The 15,657-nt window shown below is 44.2% G+C and overlaps 1 protein-coding gene across 1 annotated transcript in view; it reads right to left on the bottom strand.

Annotated features, from left to right (window-relative positions):
* Positions 1 to 14,712: 14,712 nt before the first annotated feature.
* The window catches only part of slc43a1b (solute carrier family 43 member 1b), a 35,228-nt gene continuing 34,283 nt past the window's right edge, over positions 14,713 to 15,657 (bottom strand). The window contains exon 15 of the mRNA XM_014208952.2: positions 14,713 to 15,515. Within this exon, the coding sequence (XP_014064427.1) occupies positions 15,312 to 15,515 (204 nt within the window). The 3' untranslated portion in view covers positions 14,713 to 15,311. The remainder of the gene's footprint in view (positions 15,516 to 15,657) is intronic.

A 15,657-nucleotide genomic window follows, 5' to 3' on the forward strand; every position in this document is an offset into this window, starting at 1 on the left:
ATCTGACCGAACAAGAGCCATGGAACGATGATGGCCCATTAGACACCTGGCGCGCGAGTTCATGTTGGGTACCCTCGTTCCAATACGTTATAAAAGAGAATGCATTCGTCCACCTTGAATATTATTCATGTTCTGGTTAAAAAGGCCCTAATGATTTATGCTATACAACGTTTGACATGTTTGAACGAACGTAAATATATTTTTTCCCCTCGTTCATGAAGTGAAGTCCGGCGGGCTTAGATCATGTGCTAACAAGACGGAGATTTTTGGACATAAATTATGAGCTTTTTTGAACAAAACTACATTCGTTATGGACCTGTGATACCTGGAAGTGACATCTGATGAAGAGAATCAAAGGTAATGGATTATTTACATAGTATTTTTGATTTTAGATCTCCCCAACATGGCGGCTAGTCTGTATCGCAACGCGTATTTTTCTGGGCGCAGTGCTCAGATTATTGCAAAGTGTGATTTCCCAGTAAGGTTATTTTTAAATCTGGCAAGTTGATTGCGTTCAAGAGATGTAAATCTATAATTCTTTAAATGACAATATAATATTTTACCAATGTTTTCTAATTTTAATTATTTAATTTGTGGTGCTGACTTGAATGCCGGTTATTGGAGGGAAACGATTTCCTGAACATCAACGCCACAGTAAAACGCTGTTTTTGGATATAAATATGAACTTGATAGAACTAAAAATGCATGCATTGTCTAACACAATGTCCTAGGAGTGTCATCTGTTGGAGATTGTAAAAGGTTAGTGCATAATTTTAGCTGATTTTATGGTTTTGGTGACGCCTGTCTTTGAATTGGCACAACATTACACACAACTCTTGTAAATGTACTGTCCTAACATACTCTAAATTTATGCTTTCGCCGTAAAACCTTTTTGAAATCGTAAAACGTGGTTAGATTAAGGAGATGTTTATCTTTCAAAGGGTGTAAACTAGTTGTATGTTTGAAAAATTTGAATTTTGACATTTATTTGGATTCAAATTTGCCGCTCTTGAAATGCACCTGCTGTTGATGGAGTGCACCACGGGTGGGACGCTTGCGTCCCACCTAGCCCATAGAGGTTAACAGTCTGATGGCCTTAAGATAGAAGCTGTTTTTCAGTCTCTCTGTCCCAGCTTTGATGCACCTGTACTGACCTCGCCTTCTGGATGACAGCGGGGTGAACAGGCAGTGGCTCGGGTGGTTGTTGTCCTTGATGATCTTTTTGGCCTTCCTGTGACATCGGGTGGTGTAGGTGTCATGGAGGGCAGGTAGTTTGCCCCCGGTGATGCATTGTGCAGACCTCACTACCCTCTGGAGGGCCTTACGGTTGTGGGCGGAGCAGTTGCCGTACCAGGCGGTGATACAGCCCGACAGGATGCTCTCGAATGTGCATCTGTAAAAGTTTGAGTGTTTTTGGTGCCAAGCCAAATTTCTTCAGCCTCCTGAGGTTGAAGAGGTGCTGTTGCGCCTTCTTCACCACGCTGTCTGTGTGAGTAGACCATTTCAGTTTGTCCATGATGTGTACGCCAAGGAACTTAAAACTTTCCACCTTCTCCACTACTGTCCTATCGATGTGGATAGGGAGGTTCTCCCTCTGTTGTTGCCTGAAGTCCACGATCACCTCCTTTGTTTTGTTGACGTTGAGTGTGAGGTTATTTTCTTGACACAACACTCCGAGGGCCCTCACCTCTTCCCTATAGGACATCTCGTCATTGTTGGTAATCAAGCCTACCACTGTAGTGTCGTCTGCGAACTTGGTGATTGAGTTGGAGGCGTGCATGGCCATGCAGTCATGGGTGAACAGGGAGTACAGGAGAGGGCTGAGAATGCACCCTTGTGGGGCCCCAGAGTTGAGGATCAGCGGGGTGGAGATGTTGTTTCCTACCCTCACCACCTGGGGGCGTCCCGTCAGAAAGTCCAGGACCCAGTTGCACAGGGCGGGGTCAAGACCCAAAGTCTCGAGCTTAATGACGAGTTTGGAGGGTACTATGGTGTTAAATGCTGAGCTGTAGTCAATGAACAGCATTCTTACATAGGTATTCCTCTTGTCCAGATCGTTTAGGGCAGTGTGCAGTGGGATTGCGTCGTCTGTGGACCTATTGGGGCGGTAAGCAAATTGGAGTGGGTCTAGGGTGTCAGGTAGGGTGGAGGTGATATGATCCTTGACTAGTCTCTCAAAGCACTTCATGATGACGGAAGTGAGTGCTACGGGGCGGTAGTCGTTTAGCTCAGTTACCTTAGCTTTCTTGGGAACAGGAACAATGGTGGCCCTCTTGAAGCATGTGGGAACAGCAGACTGGGATAGGGATTGATTGAATATGTCCGTAAACACACCTGCCAGCTGGTCTGCGCATGCTCTGAGGAAGCGGCTAGGGATGCCGTCTGGGCCGGCAGCCTTGCGAGGATTAACACGTTTAAATGTTTTACTCATGTTGGCTGCGGTGAAAAAGAGCCCACAGGTTTTGGTAGCGGGCCGTGTCGGAGGCACTGTATTGCCCTCAAAGCGGGCAAAGAAGTTGTTTAGTTTGTCTGGAGCAAGATATCGGGGTCCGCGACGGGGCTGGCTTTCTTTTTGTAGTCCGTGATTGACTGTAGACCCTGCCACATACCTCTCGCGTCTGAGCCATTGAATTGCAACTCTACTTTGTTTCTATACTGACGCTTAGCTTGTTTGATTGCCTTGCGGGGGGAATAGCTACACTGTTTGTATTTGGTCATGTTTCTGGTCACCTTGCCCTGATTAAAAGCAGTGGTTCACACTTTCAGTTTTGTGCGAATGCTGACATCAATCCACGGTTTCTGGTTGGGGAAGGTTTTAATAGTCGCAGTGGGTACAACATCACCGATGCACTTGCTAATAAACTCGCTCACCGAATCAGCATATACATCAATGTTGTTGTTCGACGCTATGCGGAACATATCCCAGTCCACATGATCGAAGCAATCTTGAAACGTGGAATCAGATTGGTCGGACCAGCGTTGAACAGACCTGAGCACGGGCGTTTCCTGTTTTAGTTTCTGTCTATAGGCTGGGAGCAACAAAATGGAGTTGTGGTTAGATTTGCCGAAAGAAGGGCAAGGGAGGGTTTTGTATGCATCGCGGAAGTTAGAGTAACAATGATCCAGAATTTTGCCAGCCCGGGTCACGCATTCGATATGCTGATAAAATTTAGGGAGCCTTGTTTTCAGATTAGCCTTGTTAAAATCCCCAGCTACAATAAATGCAGCCTCAGGATATGTGGTTTCCAGTTTACAAAGAGTCCAATGAAGTTATTTCAGGGCCGTCGAGGTGTCTGCTTGGGGGGGATATACACGACTGTGATTATAATCAAAGAGAATTCTCTTGGTAGATAATGCATTTGATTGTAAGGAATTCTACGTCAGGTGAACAAAAGGACTTGAGTTCCTGTATGTTGTTATGATCACACCACGACTCGTTAATCATAAGGCATACACCCCCGCCCTTCTTCTTACCAGAGAGATGTTTGTTCCTGTCGGCACGATGCGTGAAGAAACCAGGTGACTGTACCGACTCTGATAACGTATCCCGAGTGAGCCATGTTTCCGTGAAACAGAGAATGGTACACTCTCTGTCTCTCTGGAAGGCAACCCTTGATCGGATTTCGTCTACCTTGTTGTCAAGAGACTGGAAATTGGCGAGTAGTATACTCGGGAGCGGTGGGCGATGCACCCATCTACGGAGCCTGACCAGAAGACCGCTCCGTCTGCCCCTTCTGCGGCACTGTTGTTTTGGGTCGCCTGCTGGGATCCAATCCATTGTCCTGGGTGGTGGACTAAACAGAGGATCCGCTTCGGGAAAGTCGTATTCCTGGTCATAACGTTGGTAAGTTGACGTTGTTCTTATATCCAATAGTTCCTCCCGGCTGTATGTAATAAGACTTAAGATTTCCTGGGGTAACAGTATAAGAAATAATACATAAAAAAAAGAAATACTGCATAGTTTCCTAAGAACGCGAAGCGAGGCGGCCATCTCTGTCGGCGCCGGAAGTCAATCTTTGTCCGCAACACTGAAATGGGCTACTTCTATGTGAATTAATGAAGAGGCTTAACACACCTCAAATCCAACTGTTGTTAGAAAATAAAACTTGTTAGTTTGAAATTGACATAGCCTATAGATTATTAGCATGCGGTGTGTCTTGGTTTGAGGGCAGCGTGCTTTAACTGTCCTGTTGTGTAACAATCCCATTTTGGAACAGTGAGTTGGCAACCCTTAGAGATGTTTGGAACTCACATGAAAAGGTACAAACTGTTGGACTCATGACACGTTGATATAACCTGAATATGCAGTAGATGCACTCCAAATGACTCATATGGTTGATGGAGTGAGGAAGACCACTCCATCCATTATTTTGTTCTTTGAAGAAGAGTCTCTCCCTTCGCATGTACTGTATATTTGGGTGAGATACCCTGTAAGAGCCTTCGTCTTTGAACATGTGTTAAGTGTATGTAGACGGGAGGAGTATCGTATTCCGGTTGAGGTGAAATGCTGCAATTGTGGTGGCGAGCATGCGCCCGAATTCATGAAGTGCCAAGTTAGGGTGAAGGAGGGCTGTCCAGCATGTCTCCTATCCAGAGGTGTTAAGAAGAGTAGAGTAACGTTGAAGAAACCATGGTAGTTGGATTAGAGAAACCAATAAATGTTAGTTACCAAAGGATCCTGACATGTTGCATGTTAAAAATAAATACTTTATATCATTTATTGCATTGGTTATAAACTGTACAGCACAAACAAAGAGGAAATCTGAGAAAATAGGCATCGTTGAGTGCGGCTGAAGATTTTTTGGGGAATCAGGGATTTTACAGCAGAAACATTACAAGGAATCCTGTGTAAGGATGCTATTTGGACTTTGAAGGAGTGGGATGGGTTTTTGGATTTATTTAAATTGTTGTATTGTATATGATGTTGGGTTTTTCCCCTTTCCAGCAATGGATATTTTTTTCTCATTCACTACCCGTACAGTAGGTGGTGGCATGCACCTTCAACGTTTGTTTGCGGACCGCCATAATACCAGCGAAGAAGAGGAGAGCAGTCTGAGGTTGCGGTTCAAACTCATAAAACACACACCATTGTCCACTTACCCTCGCCTTATGCCCTTGGGGGAATCCCCATCGCTATCTTGGTGGGCGGTCCAAGTGATTAGCCAAGCAAGGGAAGTTTGCAACGTAAGCCCCTCAGCCCTTGTTTTTTGTCGCGTTTGCGAGTGTACAATTATGTTCACTCCAGGGCCTGAAACTCCCCATAATTCAATTCGCAACGATTGTACATCCGCTAAGAAAATGCTGCGAAAACTTAAAAACAACCTCAATGGAGAAGTCAGCATACAAGTTGTAATATTCATGTGTAAACATACTGAATTATAATTGGATGCATTTTACCGCCGTGTCATACTGTGCTATGATTGGTTAAGACCACCCAGATGGTTAGGTCATGGTCAGTTGATCATGGTTGGGGATACGTGAACATGCCAGTTGTAGCTAGCTAATAAAGAGCTACGTTAAGAAATATCCTGTAGTACTGCATTTTATTATTTTGTACAAAGCGTACAAAACAAGACACAAGTGTAAGTAAAAACGAATGCAAATAAGTCAGAAATTGTGCTACTAATGCACATGACGGCACAAACACCTCTCATAAAAAGTAAATGTTTTGTTTGGTTATCTTTTGGAAATTGTAGAAATAAAACATTTTCCTTCTTCAGAAGTTCCAGCTAGGCAGGCTAACATTAGTTAGCTAATTCATTTGCTAGCTATCATACAGTAGGCCTATATTAATAATTATATATTTAATATAAGTAGACATGCACTCAATTGACTGTAGCGCATATAAATTACCCACAAGCTACCGGTGTCTGAAAACACAATCGTCGCAGGATGAACAAGTAACAAATTTCTGGCCAGGGGTGGTCCATTTAAAAATAATTTCTTCCTCCCTCGCCCCTTTCCCTGCAAGTGTATACTCGTCAGAAGTGTCCACTTAATTTGAGGGCTGAGGGGATAGGGTGTGTCTTTTAAGTGTTTGGACTGCATTCTGAGTATCCATTAATTCCATACAGCAACTTCAACAGGAAGTTACCATTCTCGGCTAGTAGCAAGAAGAATAGTGAATTTTGGAAAGAAAATGCCACATGCTTTTGGAGGTAAAGAACAGTTAAATTGTTTGTATTTATCACCACCAAATGTTTTGAAATACTTAACAAATAATACACTAGTGGCCACCATTCAGTCGATATAGATAGAGCACCAGCTAATGTTAACTAGCCTGGATTTTGAATCATGGAGTAAGCAGGGGAAACCCGTTTTGGTGGTTATTGGTATATCAAAATAAATCAATCACAGTATGTTTTTGGACTCATTCAGGGGTTTTTACCTGGTTAAGTATAATAGCATTAATATATATATATATATATATATATATATATATATATATATATATATATATATATATTAGCATTAAATTAAAGTTCCATTTATATTCCTAAAACTTTAAAGCTGCAATATGTAACTTTTTGGGTGACCTGATAAAATTCACATACAAATGTGTGCTATAGATCTGTCATTCTCATTGAAAGCAAGTCTAAGAACCGGTATATATGTTCAATGTGGGTTATTTCTATACTTCCCGAGTGGCGCAGTGGTCTAAGGCACTGCATCTCAATGCAAGAGGCGTCACTACAGTACCTGGTTTGAATCCAAGCTGTATCACATCCGGCCATGATTTGGAGTCCCATAGGGCGGCACACAATTGGCCCAGCGTCGACCGGGTCTGGCAGGGGTAGGCCATTATTGTAAATAAGAATTTGTTCTTAACTGGTTTGCCTAGTTAAATTAATAAAAAAATAAGTGTAATTTTTTGCACCAGCTTCTAACAGCTGAAAATACAATATTTTTGGTTATGGAAAATATACTTCTGTCACATGTGCTCCCTCTCCAGCCTCTAGGTTGTCAGCGCATTATGACACTCACCTGGACTCCATCACCTCCTTGATTACCTGCCCTATATGTCACTCCCTTTTGTTCCTTCCCTAGGCATCATTGCTTCCGTTTCATGTCTGTGCGTTGTTCGTGTTTCTTGTTTTGTATTATGTTTCGTTTATTGATTAAATCACTCACTCCCTGAACTTGCTTCCCGACTCTCAGCGCACTCATTACAAGTTCACAGCGGTTTAGATGGTACAATGGGAGCAAACTATTCTAATTATAGCAACCAGGAAATGGCAGAGCGATATCTGCATAGTGCATCTTTAAGTTGAAAATGATGCTGTCGCTGCTTCCCTAAGACATATTGATAAATAGCCCAATGTCAAAACACAGTTTTAAAGTGTCCAAATCAACAACCAATATGCAGGGACAGTTTGATATATTGAAAACCAAAAATAACTAATCTACACGCACATGTGCAACAATAATAATCATATTATTTGCATTTTTTTTTTAAACGCACACCTATCTGCTGCCTTTGATACTGTGAACCATCAGATCCTCCTCTCCACCCTCTCCGAGTTGGGCATCTCCGGCGTGGTCCACGCTTAGATTGCGTCCTACCTGACAGGTCGCTCCTACCAGGTGGCGTGGCGAGAATCTGTCTCCGCACCATGCGCTCTCACCACTGGTGTCCCCCAGGGCTCTGTTCTAGGCCCTCTCCTATTCTCGCTATACACCAAGTCACTTGGCTCTGTCATATCCTCACATGGTCTCTCCTATCATTGCTATGCAGACGACACACAATTAATCTTCTCCTTTCCCCCTTCTGATAACCAGGCGGCGAATCGCATCTCTGCATGTCTGTCAGACATATCAGTGTGGATGACGGATCACCAGCTCAAGCTGAACCTCGGCAAGACGGAGCTGCTCTTGCTCCCGGGGAAGGACTGCCCGTTCCATGATCTCGCCATCACGGTTGACAACTCCCTTGTGTCCTCCTCCCAGAGTGCTAAGAACCTTGGCGTGATCCTGGACAACACCCTGTCGTTCTCCACTAACATCAAGGCGGTGACCCGATCCTGTAGGTTCATGCTCTACAACATTCGCAGAGTACGACCCTGCCTCACACAGGAAGCGGCGCAGGTCCTAATCCAGGCACTTGTCATCTCCCGTCTGGATTACTGCAACTCGCTGTTGGCTGGGCTCCCTGCCTGTGCCATTAAACCCCTACAACTCATCCAGAACGCCGCAGCCCGTCTGGTGTTCAACCTTCCCAAGTTCTCTCACGTCACCCCGCTCCTCCGCTCTCTCCACTGGCTTCCAGTTGAAGCTCGCATCCGCTACAAGACCATGGTGATTGCCTACGGAGCTGTGAAGGGAACGGCACCTCCATACCTTCAGGCTCTGATCAGGCCCTACACCCAAACAAGGGCACTGCGTTCATCCACCACTGGCCTGCTGGCCCCCCTACCTCTGAGGAAGCACAGTTCCCGCTCAGCCCAGTCAAAACTGTTCGCTGCTCTGGCACCCCAATGGTGGAACAAGCTCCCTCACGACGCCAGGACAGCGGAGTCAATCACCACCTTCCGGAGACACCTGAAACCCCACCTCTTTAAGGAATACCTAGGATAGGATAAAGTAATCCTTCTAACCCCCCCCTTAAAAGATTTAGATGCACTATTGTAAAGTGGTTGTTCCACTGGATATCATAAGGTGAATGCACCATTTTGTAAGTCGCTCTGGACAAGAGCGTCTGCTAAATGACTTAAATGTAATGTAAATGTAATAATCAGCACACCTACCTAAAACCCTGCTGCTACTACAGTATGTCACTGAACTGTGTGAGAAGCCTGCAGGTACATGACAATAACATTTGATTTGACTGAATTTGATTTGTCACCAGTGGATCCAGGTGACCAGGACTGCCCCTCGTTATCAGATATATTTTACACACACACACATAATGATTTACTGTACTTTTCAACAAACCTTTTTCAAATGGACATGGTATTCAATGTATTTTAAATAATATAAATATGTATAAAATAAGTGGTGACAGGGAGTAGGTATGCCACTGGCTCCGACTGGCAGCTGCCGTGTTGCCGGTCTGGAGAAGGGCGACTGGGTTGTGTAAGGAAAACGGTATGTCAGTGGGAGTAGCAGCGTGACCCAAACGGCCTATCGCAAGTGCTCTGTGAGGCGGTTTGGGGAAAAAAAGCTGGTGCACCGCGATAGACCACTATGGAGGGACGCCGGGCTACCGAGTGCTCATTGCTAACTGGGATGCAAGTCGCTTCCAACAGTAAACTTGTAAAAACCTTTGCTTCAAAGTGGATGTACTGTAACAAGACCTTCAGGGGCATATTTCAGAAATGTATTTCATAGCTCAGCTTGCAATGCCAATTTTCAGGGACATGAATCTACTCTTCAGAGCCCAATTTGAATTATTGTAGCTCTTACTGCTTATAATAATGTAGATGTTACATCCTTGGTGGTTATTTCCACGTATTGGAGGACAATTTATTACGTTACACAACAACACAAAAGTCATTGTTAGGCTCAATTCATGCATGGAATTTGGCCGTTTATTCAATAAATTGACGGAATAAGATTTGGAGTAGAGGATGAGGGTGTAGAGGGTGAGGGGGCAGAACCCACAGGGAGGCCTCAGCCTTCAGGAGAGTTTATGGGCGGAGGTGGAGATGGCCTGTATCAAATACTAAGGAACATCTCTGAAGAGATGGGATATGGCGTTAGTCAGTTTTTCTCTCTTTGAGTGTCATGTGGTTTCATAGACAATGTGTCTTTGCATTACACTCTTCCCACCCCTAACTGACACTAAATAAAATATAATAAATAATTCATCTAATCTACAAGCTGACTCTTTAGGCAGTAGAAATTGAGACTGGGAAGGAGGTTAAGAATAAATGGACTGGTTTACAAACCCTGATCTAATGCGTCCTTCTATTTCAGTGTAAGTCACATTACTGCAAAGAAAAGGTATCTGCAGTTTGCGTCCCACTCCAGGTAGGCTACAAGTTGCCCTTAGACACAGATATAGGATCAGTTTACTCAACACCAATCCCTTCCTTTAAAAACAATTGTGGAGGAAACACATAACTGATCTTAGGTCAGTTTCTACTAGAAGACTCCTTGCCACTTCTTATTAACTAATAGACACTTCACTTTGCCCTATTGTTGTAGCCTTATGTTACACCCTTATCCTTACAGGTAGAAAAATAAAGTTCTCATGTGTCTTATTACAGTTTGAGAAGGTTACTCACCAGCCATGTTTGGGTTCTGTAGAGTTGGTCTGTCAAGTCCACAGTTCTGTAATCCCGCAACCAGGGAATGACCTAATGACCCACACCTGGGTTGTGTTCACTAGAAACCAATAAAATACAGGCTCCGGAGCATGTCTTTAAATATGACATTTTCTATTCAAAGCCTATTTATAATAAATTGTTTTGGATCCTCTTACATTCTCTTCACCACATTGCCCACATAATATGATCTTATTATTACAAATGTAATAAGATCAGTGATAATAATGAATGTTCTCAAACACAGAGGTGGAAGTACAGTATGTGAAAGTTGCCCTATGTTCTGGGCATGTAATCATAAAGCATCTCAGAGTAGGAGTACTGATCTAGGATCTGGTCCCCCCCCTGTCCATGTTATCTAATTAATTATGATCTAAAAGGCTAAACTGATCCTAGATCACCACTCCTACTCTTGAGAGGCATAGTTGAAGAGCAACTGTGATGTGGATGAACCAACTGTTCTTTTTCTGATGCTCAAATAAAATAAATAGCACAGCAACTCTCAAGTCTTAAAAAGATGAGAAAACATTCAACACGCATATGTAGCAAAACTATGGCTTTACATTCTCATAGTGCAATTCAGACACTATAGGTACTACACATACCACTACATTGCACAAAAGTAGCCAGAGTGCCATTCTGTTTGTGCAATCATGTCAACTCCTTTTCACTTATTGTCATGCCATATTTGTCTTGCAATAGAGTTGGGAAAAGCACAAACAGATCTGAGACCAGACTACCACAAAAAGACTTGCTTCCCAGGCACTTACAATAAAGCACACACATTCAATTTATTACATATCATTACATACATACATTACAGTATTATCTTTCAGATTCAAGCGCTACTAAGTGATACACACTGTCTCCATCACAAATGCACCCCATACCCTACATAGGGATTTAGTGGGATGCACACTAAATAAATTGCCTGGTAGCGGCAATGCACCTGCTAAATGAAGCCCTGCTCCAATGAGGTGATTCTACTGTCGTTGTCATGGGGACAGTGATATTGGGGTTCAGGTGCATCCATCTTACCTCATACATTACTGTTAACTAGTAATACTGTTTGTTATATTTGACCGCATAAAGTACTGTTAACTAGTAATACTGTTTGTTATATTTGACCTCATACAGTACTGTTAACTAGTAATACTGTTTGTTATATTTGACCTCATACAGTACTGTTAACTAGTAATACTGTTTGTTATATTTGACCTCATACAGTACTGTTAACTAACAAAACTTTTATTTGACCAAATACAATACTGTTAACTGTAAATAGTGTTTTATTTGACCTCATAGAGTACTGTTAACTGTAAATAATGTATTGTTTTTAAATACTGAAGACGGTTGGTTGATCAGATTCAACCAGCTTTTGGAGTTGATTTGAGCAACACATCTGTACATCTATTTTATCTCATACAGTACTGCTAACTGTAAACACAGTTTAACATTTCAAGATGGTTGGTTGGTGGGCTGTTGGACCAGATTGAATCAGCTTTTGACAAGTGCTCTTTCTTGCCCACATTTATATAAATACTTTTCTTTTAAACTAATCAACAGCTCTCTGTAAAAGCTAATGTGTAACAGCTCACCTTAAAGGTTTTGGTGATGGGTACTGATTGGCATTTCTCTTTAACTACACAGACATTTCACGTTCCAATTTTATGATATGCAACAAGTTCAATAACATGATTATCTAAAAACAAAATTCCATACATTTTGTTACAAACTAGGCTGTGCCTGCACAACACCTCACACACCGTACCACTGTCCTGAACTTAGCTATGATTGGCTGAAATAACAATGGATGATGATGTCATCTCAAAACCTAGGTTCTGTCCCAAATGGCACTCGATTTCCTATGTAGTATACTGCCTTTGACCAGGGCCCATAGGGTTCTGGTCAAAAGTAGTGCGCCATTTGGGACTATCACACATTTCAGGTGGACACATTGTGATGCACAGAGTTATTTAAATACTAACTCTGGGATGAACACAAGGACATAGAGGGTGTGTCTGAAATTGTACCCTGTGGGCTCTGGTCAAAAGTAGTGCACTATATAGGGAATAGGGTGCCATTTCAGACATTGCCGCAGACTTGACCAATTGGGCATAGTACTTAGTGGACTTACAATGACATGGACATAAAAAAGGGGACACGGGGAAAGATTGCAGGTGCAGATTGATAGTCAAATTAATAGGGATGTGCGGTCTGGGCACATGTATGGGGAAACTGCAGTTCCCCTTCTCCACCATTCCCACTTTGTCTCCTCCGCTGGATGTAAAGACACAATAAAGACAAGTATAGATACAGGGAGGGAACCGGGAAAGGCAGAAAGACAAAACAATGACCAATAAAATATTACTACCAGACTGGCTGCTCGGCCTAAATGAATGAAGTGACTGTGGGGTTGTGAGAGTTGGGTGGGGGAGGTAGTTCAATGTTACACCAGCCAATCTGATAGCGAAAGAGATCCACTTCCTGTCTACTACAGAATACTGAGAGCTGTGCTTCTGGTTGGTGGAAGGGTGACCTGAAAAGGTACCAATAGCCTTCATGGAATTTTTGGTCAGCGTAAATATTATTGCTTAATTATTGAATTGCCAAACCTCAATTTCCATTGAGATTTCTATTTCACGTTTAGCCATGAAATGTTTTTAACTAAAATAAATATTAGTTAAATGTATATTTTAGTATTTCTTTGGCATGTCATACCTAAAACAAAAATGTGTATATTGAGTGTGTATTTTGATGTCAAATGAAAAAGGGCTTAAGGGTGTCATAGTAGTTGAAGCCGTGTTGTATGGACCAAACTGCAGACGGAATGTGGATACTCATCTTTTAATGTAAAGAATAATAAATTAAAGAAAAGTATACACAGGAAAACAATAAACACGGAACTCACGACAGGCCAACAGGCTTACTACAAACAAAAGACTAGCAGTGTTAACACAACCACCCACAAACCCAAGTGACAAACATATTCCTAAATATATGACTCCCAATCAGGAACAACGATCCCCAGCTGTTCCTGATCAGGAGTCACAAGACTAACCCAGAAACAGACATACTAGACAACCCATACAGACTTCTTCTGCCACGTCCTGACCAAAATACGACACCACTACTCCCTCTGCTGGTCAGGACGTGACAGTACCCCCCCCCCCCCAAAGGTGCAGACCCCGGGATGCACCTTAAAAGAAAACAAAAATCCCCAATACCACAACAAAAATATCCCCTAAACAAAAAAGGGAGGGAAGGGAGGGTGGCTGCCGTCAACGACGGCACTGTGCTACACCCTCCCTCCCCAACCCACCTACCCTGGAGGTGGCTCTGGTTCCGGCCTCCTGCCCTCCAGGTTGTAGGTAGACTCATTGGGGTCCGGGTCGTAGACAGACTCAAGTAGTTGTGGCTCGTGGGCAGGTCCCCTCATTTCCATGCTGTAGGCAGACTCATTTACAACACAGTTAGTCAATTTCAGTTCTGAGTCGTAGGTAGACTCACCCGGTTCCGGGTCGCAGGCAGTCCCCTTCGCTTCCGGGTCGCAGGCAGTCCCCTTCGCTTCCGGGTCGCAGGCAGTCCCCTACTCTAGACTGCACACTGGTGCCGGATACTCTGGACTGCACACTGGTGCCGGATACTCTGGACTGCACACTGGTGCCGGATACTCTGGACTGCACACTGGTGCCGGATACTCTGGACTGCACACTGGTGCCGGATACTCTGGACTGCACACTGGTGCCGGGCTCTTGAGGCTGGGCCGACGCACTGGAAGCCTGGTGCGTGGAGCTGGTAGAGGTGGTACCAGGCTGAAGACACGCACCCTAGGGCTAGTGCGAGGAGCGGGAACAGGCTGAATAGGACTAGGCCGACTCATGGGAAGCTTGGTCCAGGTTGTTGGTACTGGTCGTGCCATACTGGAGGTACTCACTTCCGGGATAGCACGAGAGGCGGGAACCGGAAAGACTGGGCCATGGAGGCGCACAGGTGGCCTTGACCGCACCACCCGTCCTGGCTGGATGGAACTAGCAGCCCTGTACAAGCGGGGTGCTGGTACAGGGCGAACTGGGCTGTGCAGGGGCCTGATGGTTGCCATGCGTAGAGCGGGAGTAGGGTAGCCTGGTCCTAGGAGGCGTACTGGCGACCAGATGCGCTGCGCAGGCATCCTACTACCAGGCTGGATGCCCACTCTAGCACGGCATCTGCGAGGGGCTGGAATGGCGCGCACCAGACTGTGCGTGCGTATGGGTGAGATAGTGCTCTTCCTTGGCCTAGCCAAACTACCCGTGTGCCCCCCCCAAAAAAATTATTAGGGGTGCCTCGCCAGTCGTGTACCCCGGTAGCGTTCCCGGTCCTCACCAGCCTTTCGCCGTTCCTCCCTCTCCCTTTCCACCTGTCCCCATGGAAGGCGATCCTTTCCAGCCTGGATCTCCTCCCAAGTGTAGGAGCCTTTTCCCTCCAAGATCTCCTCCCAGGTCCATTTCTCACCATAGTCCATGTACTCAGCGTTCCTCTCCTTTTTCCGCTGCTTGGTCTTGTTTAGGTGGGTGGTTCTGTCACAGTAGTTGAAGCCGTGGTGTATGGACCAAACTAAATACATTAAAGCAAAGTATACACAGGAAAACAATACACACGGCACTCACGACAGGCTAACATGCTTACTACAAACAAAAGACTAGCAGTGTTAGCACAACCACCCACAAACCCAAGTGACAAACATACTCCTAAATATATGACTCCCAATCAGGAACAACGATCCCTAGCTGTTCCTGATCAGGAGTCACAAGACTAACCCAGAAACAGGCATACTAGACAACCCATACAGACTTCTTCTGCCACGTCCTGACCAAAATACTACACCACTACTCCCTCTGCTTGTCAGGACGTGACAAAGGGCGACATGTCCAAACAATATCGTCATCACTGTCCTTGTCGAAAATGACAACCATAATTTGTCATCGTCATGACGATGGTCTATAATGATATTTTACAATTAACGACTATGATATTTGACAGCTAGTTTGGTCAAGATTCTGAAGCTTAATTGCTGAGATGTCCATTAGTATGGTTTTTGGTATGGCCATTTTCTGATTGCAATAAGGTTTGTCTCTCTCTTTCTGACTGGTTAGCGGCCTCCCTCTCACACTCCTCCACCTTCTCTCGCATCAGGTTCCTACGGTGATAGATCAGGTATCCGGGCAACAGGAATCCAGCCAATGAGGCAATGAGCAGGCTCAGATTGATCTGTTGATCGGAAGATAGAGTTAGTCAGAGAACGAACGTGTTTGAGACATACCGTTCTAATAAATCTTATTGCCTCAATTGTCTGTTTCTGCCCATTCACATGAATCAATTTTTATTCATTCACCTTACAATCTCAGTAGTA

This window comes from Salmo salar, chromosome ssa08 (genome assembly GCF_905237065.1).
Source record: "Salmo salar chromosome ssa08, Ssal_v3.1, whole genome shotgun sequence".
Classification (NCBI taxonomy): Eukaryota; Metazoa; Chordata; class Actinopteri; order Salmoniformes; family Salmonidae; genus Salmo; species Salmo salar.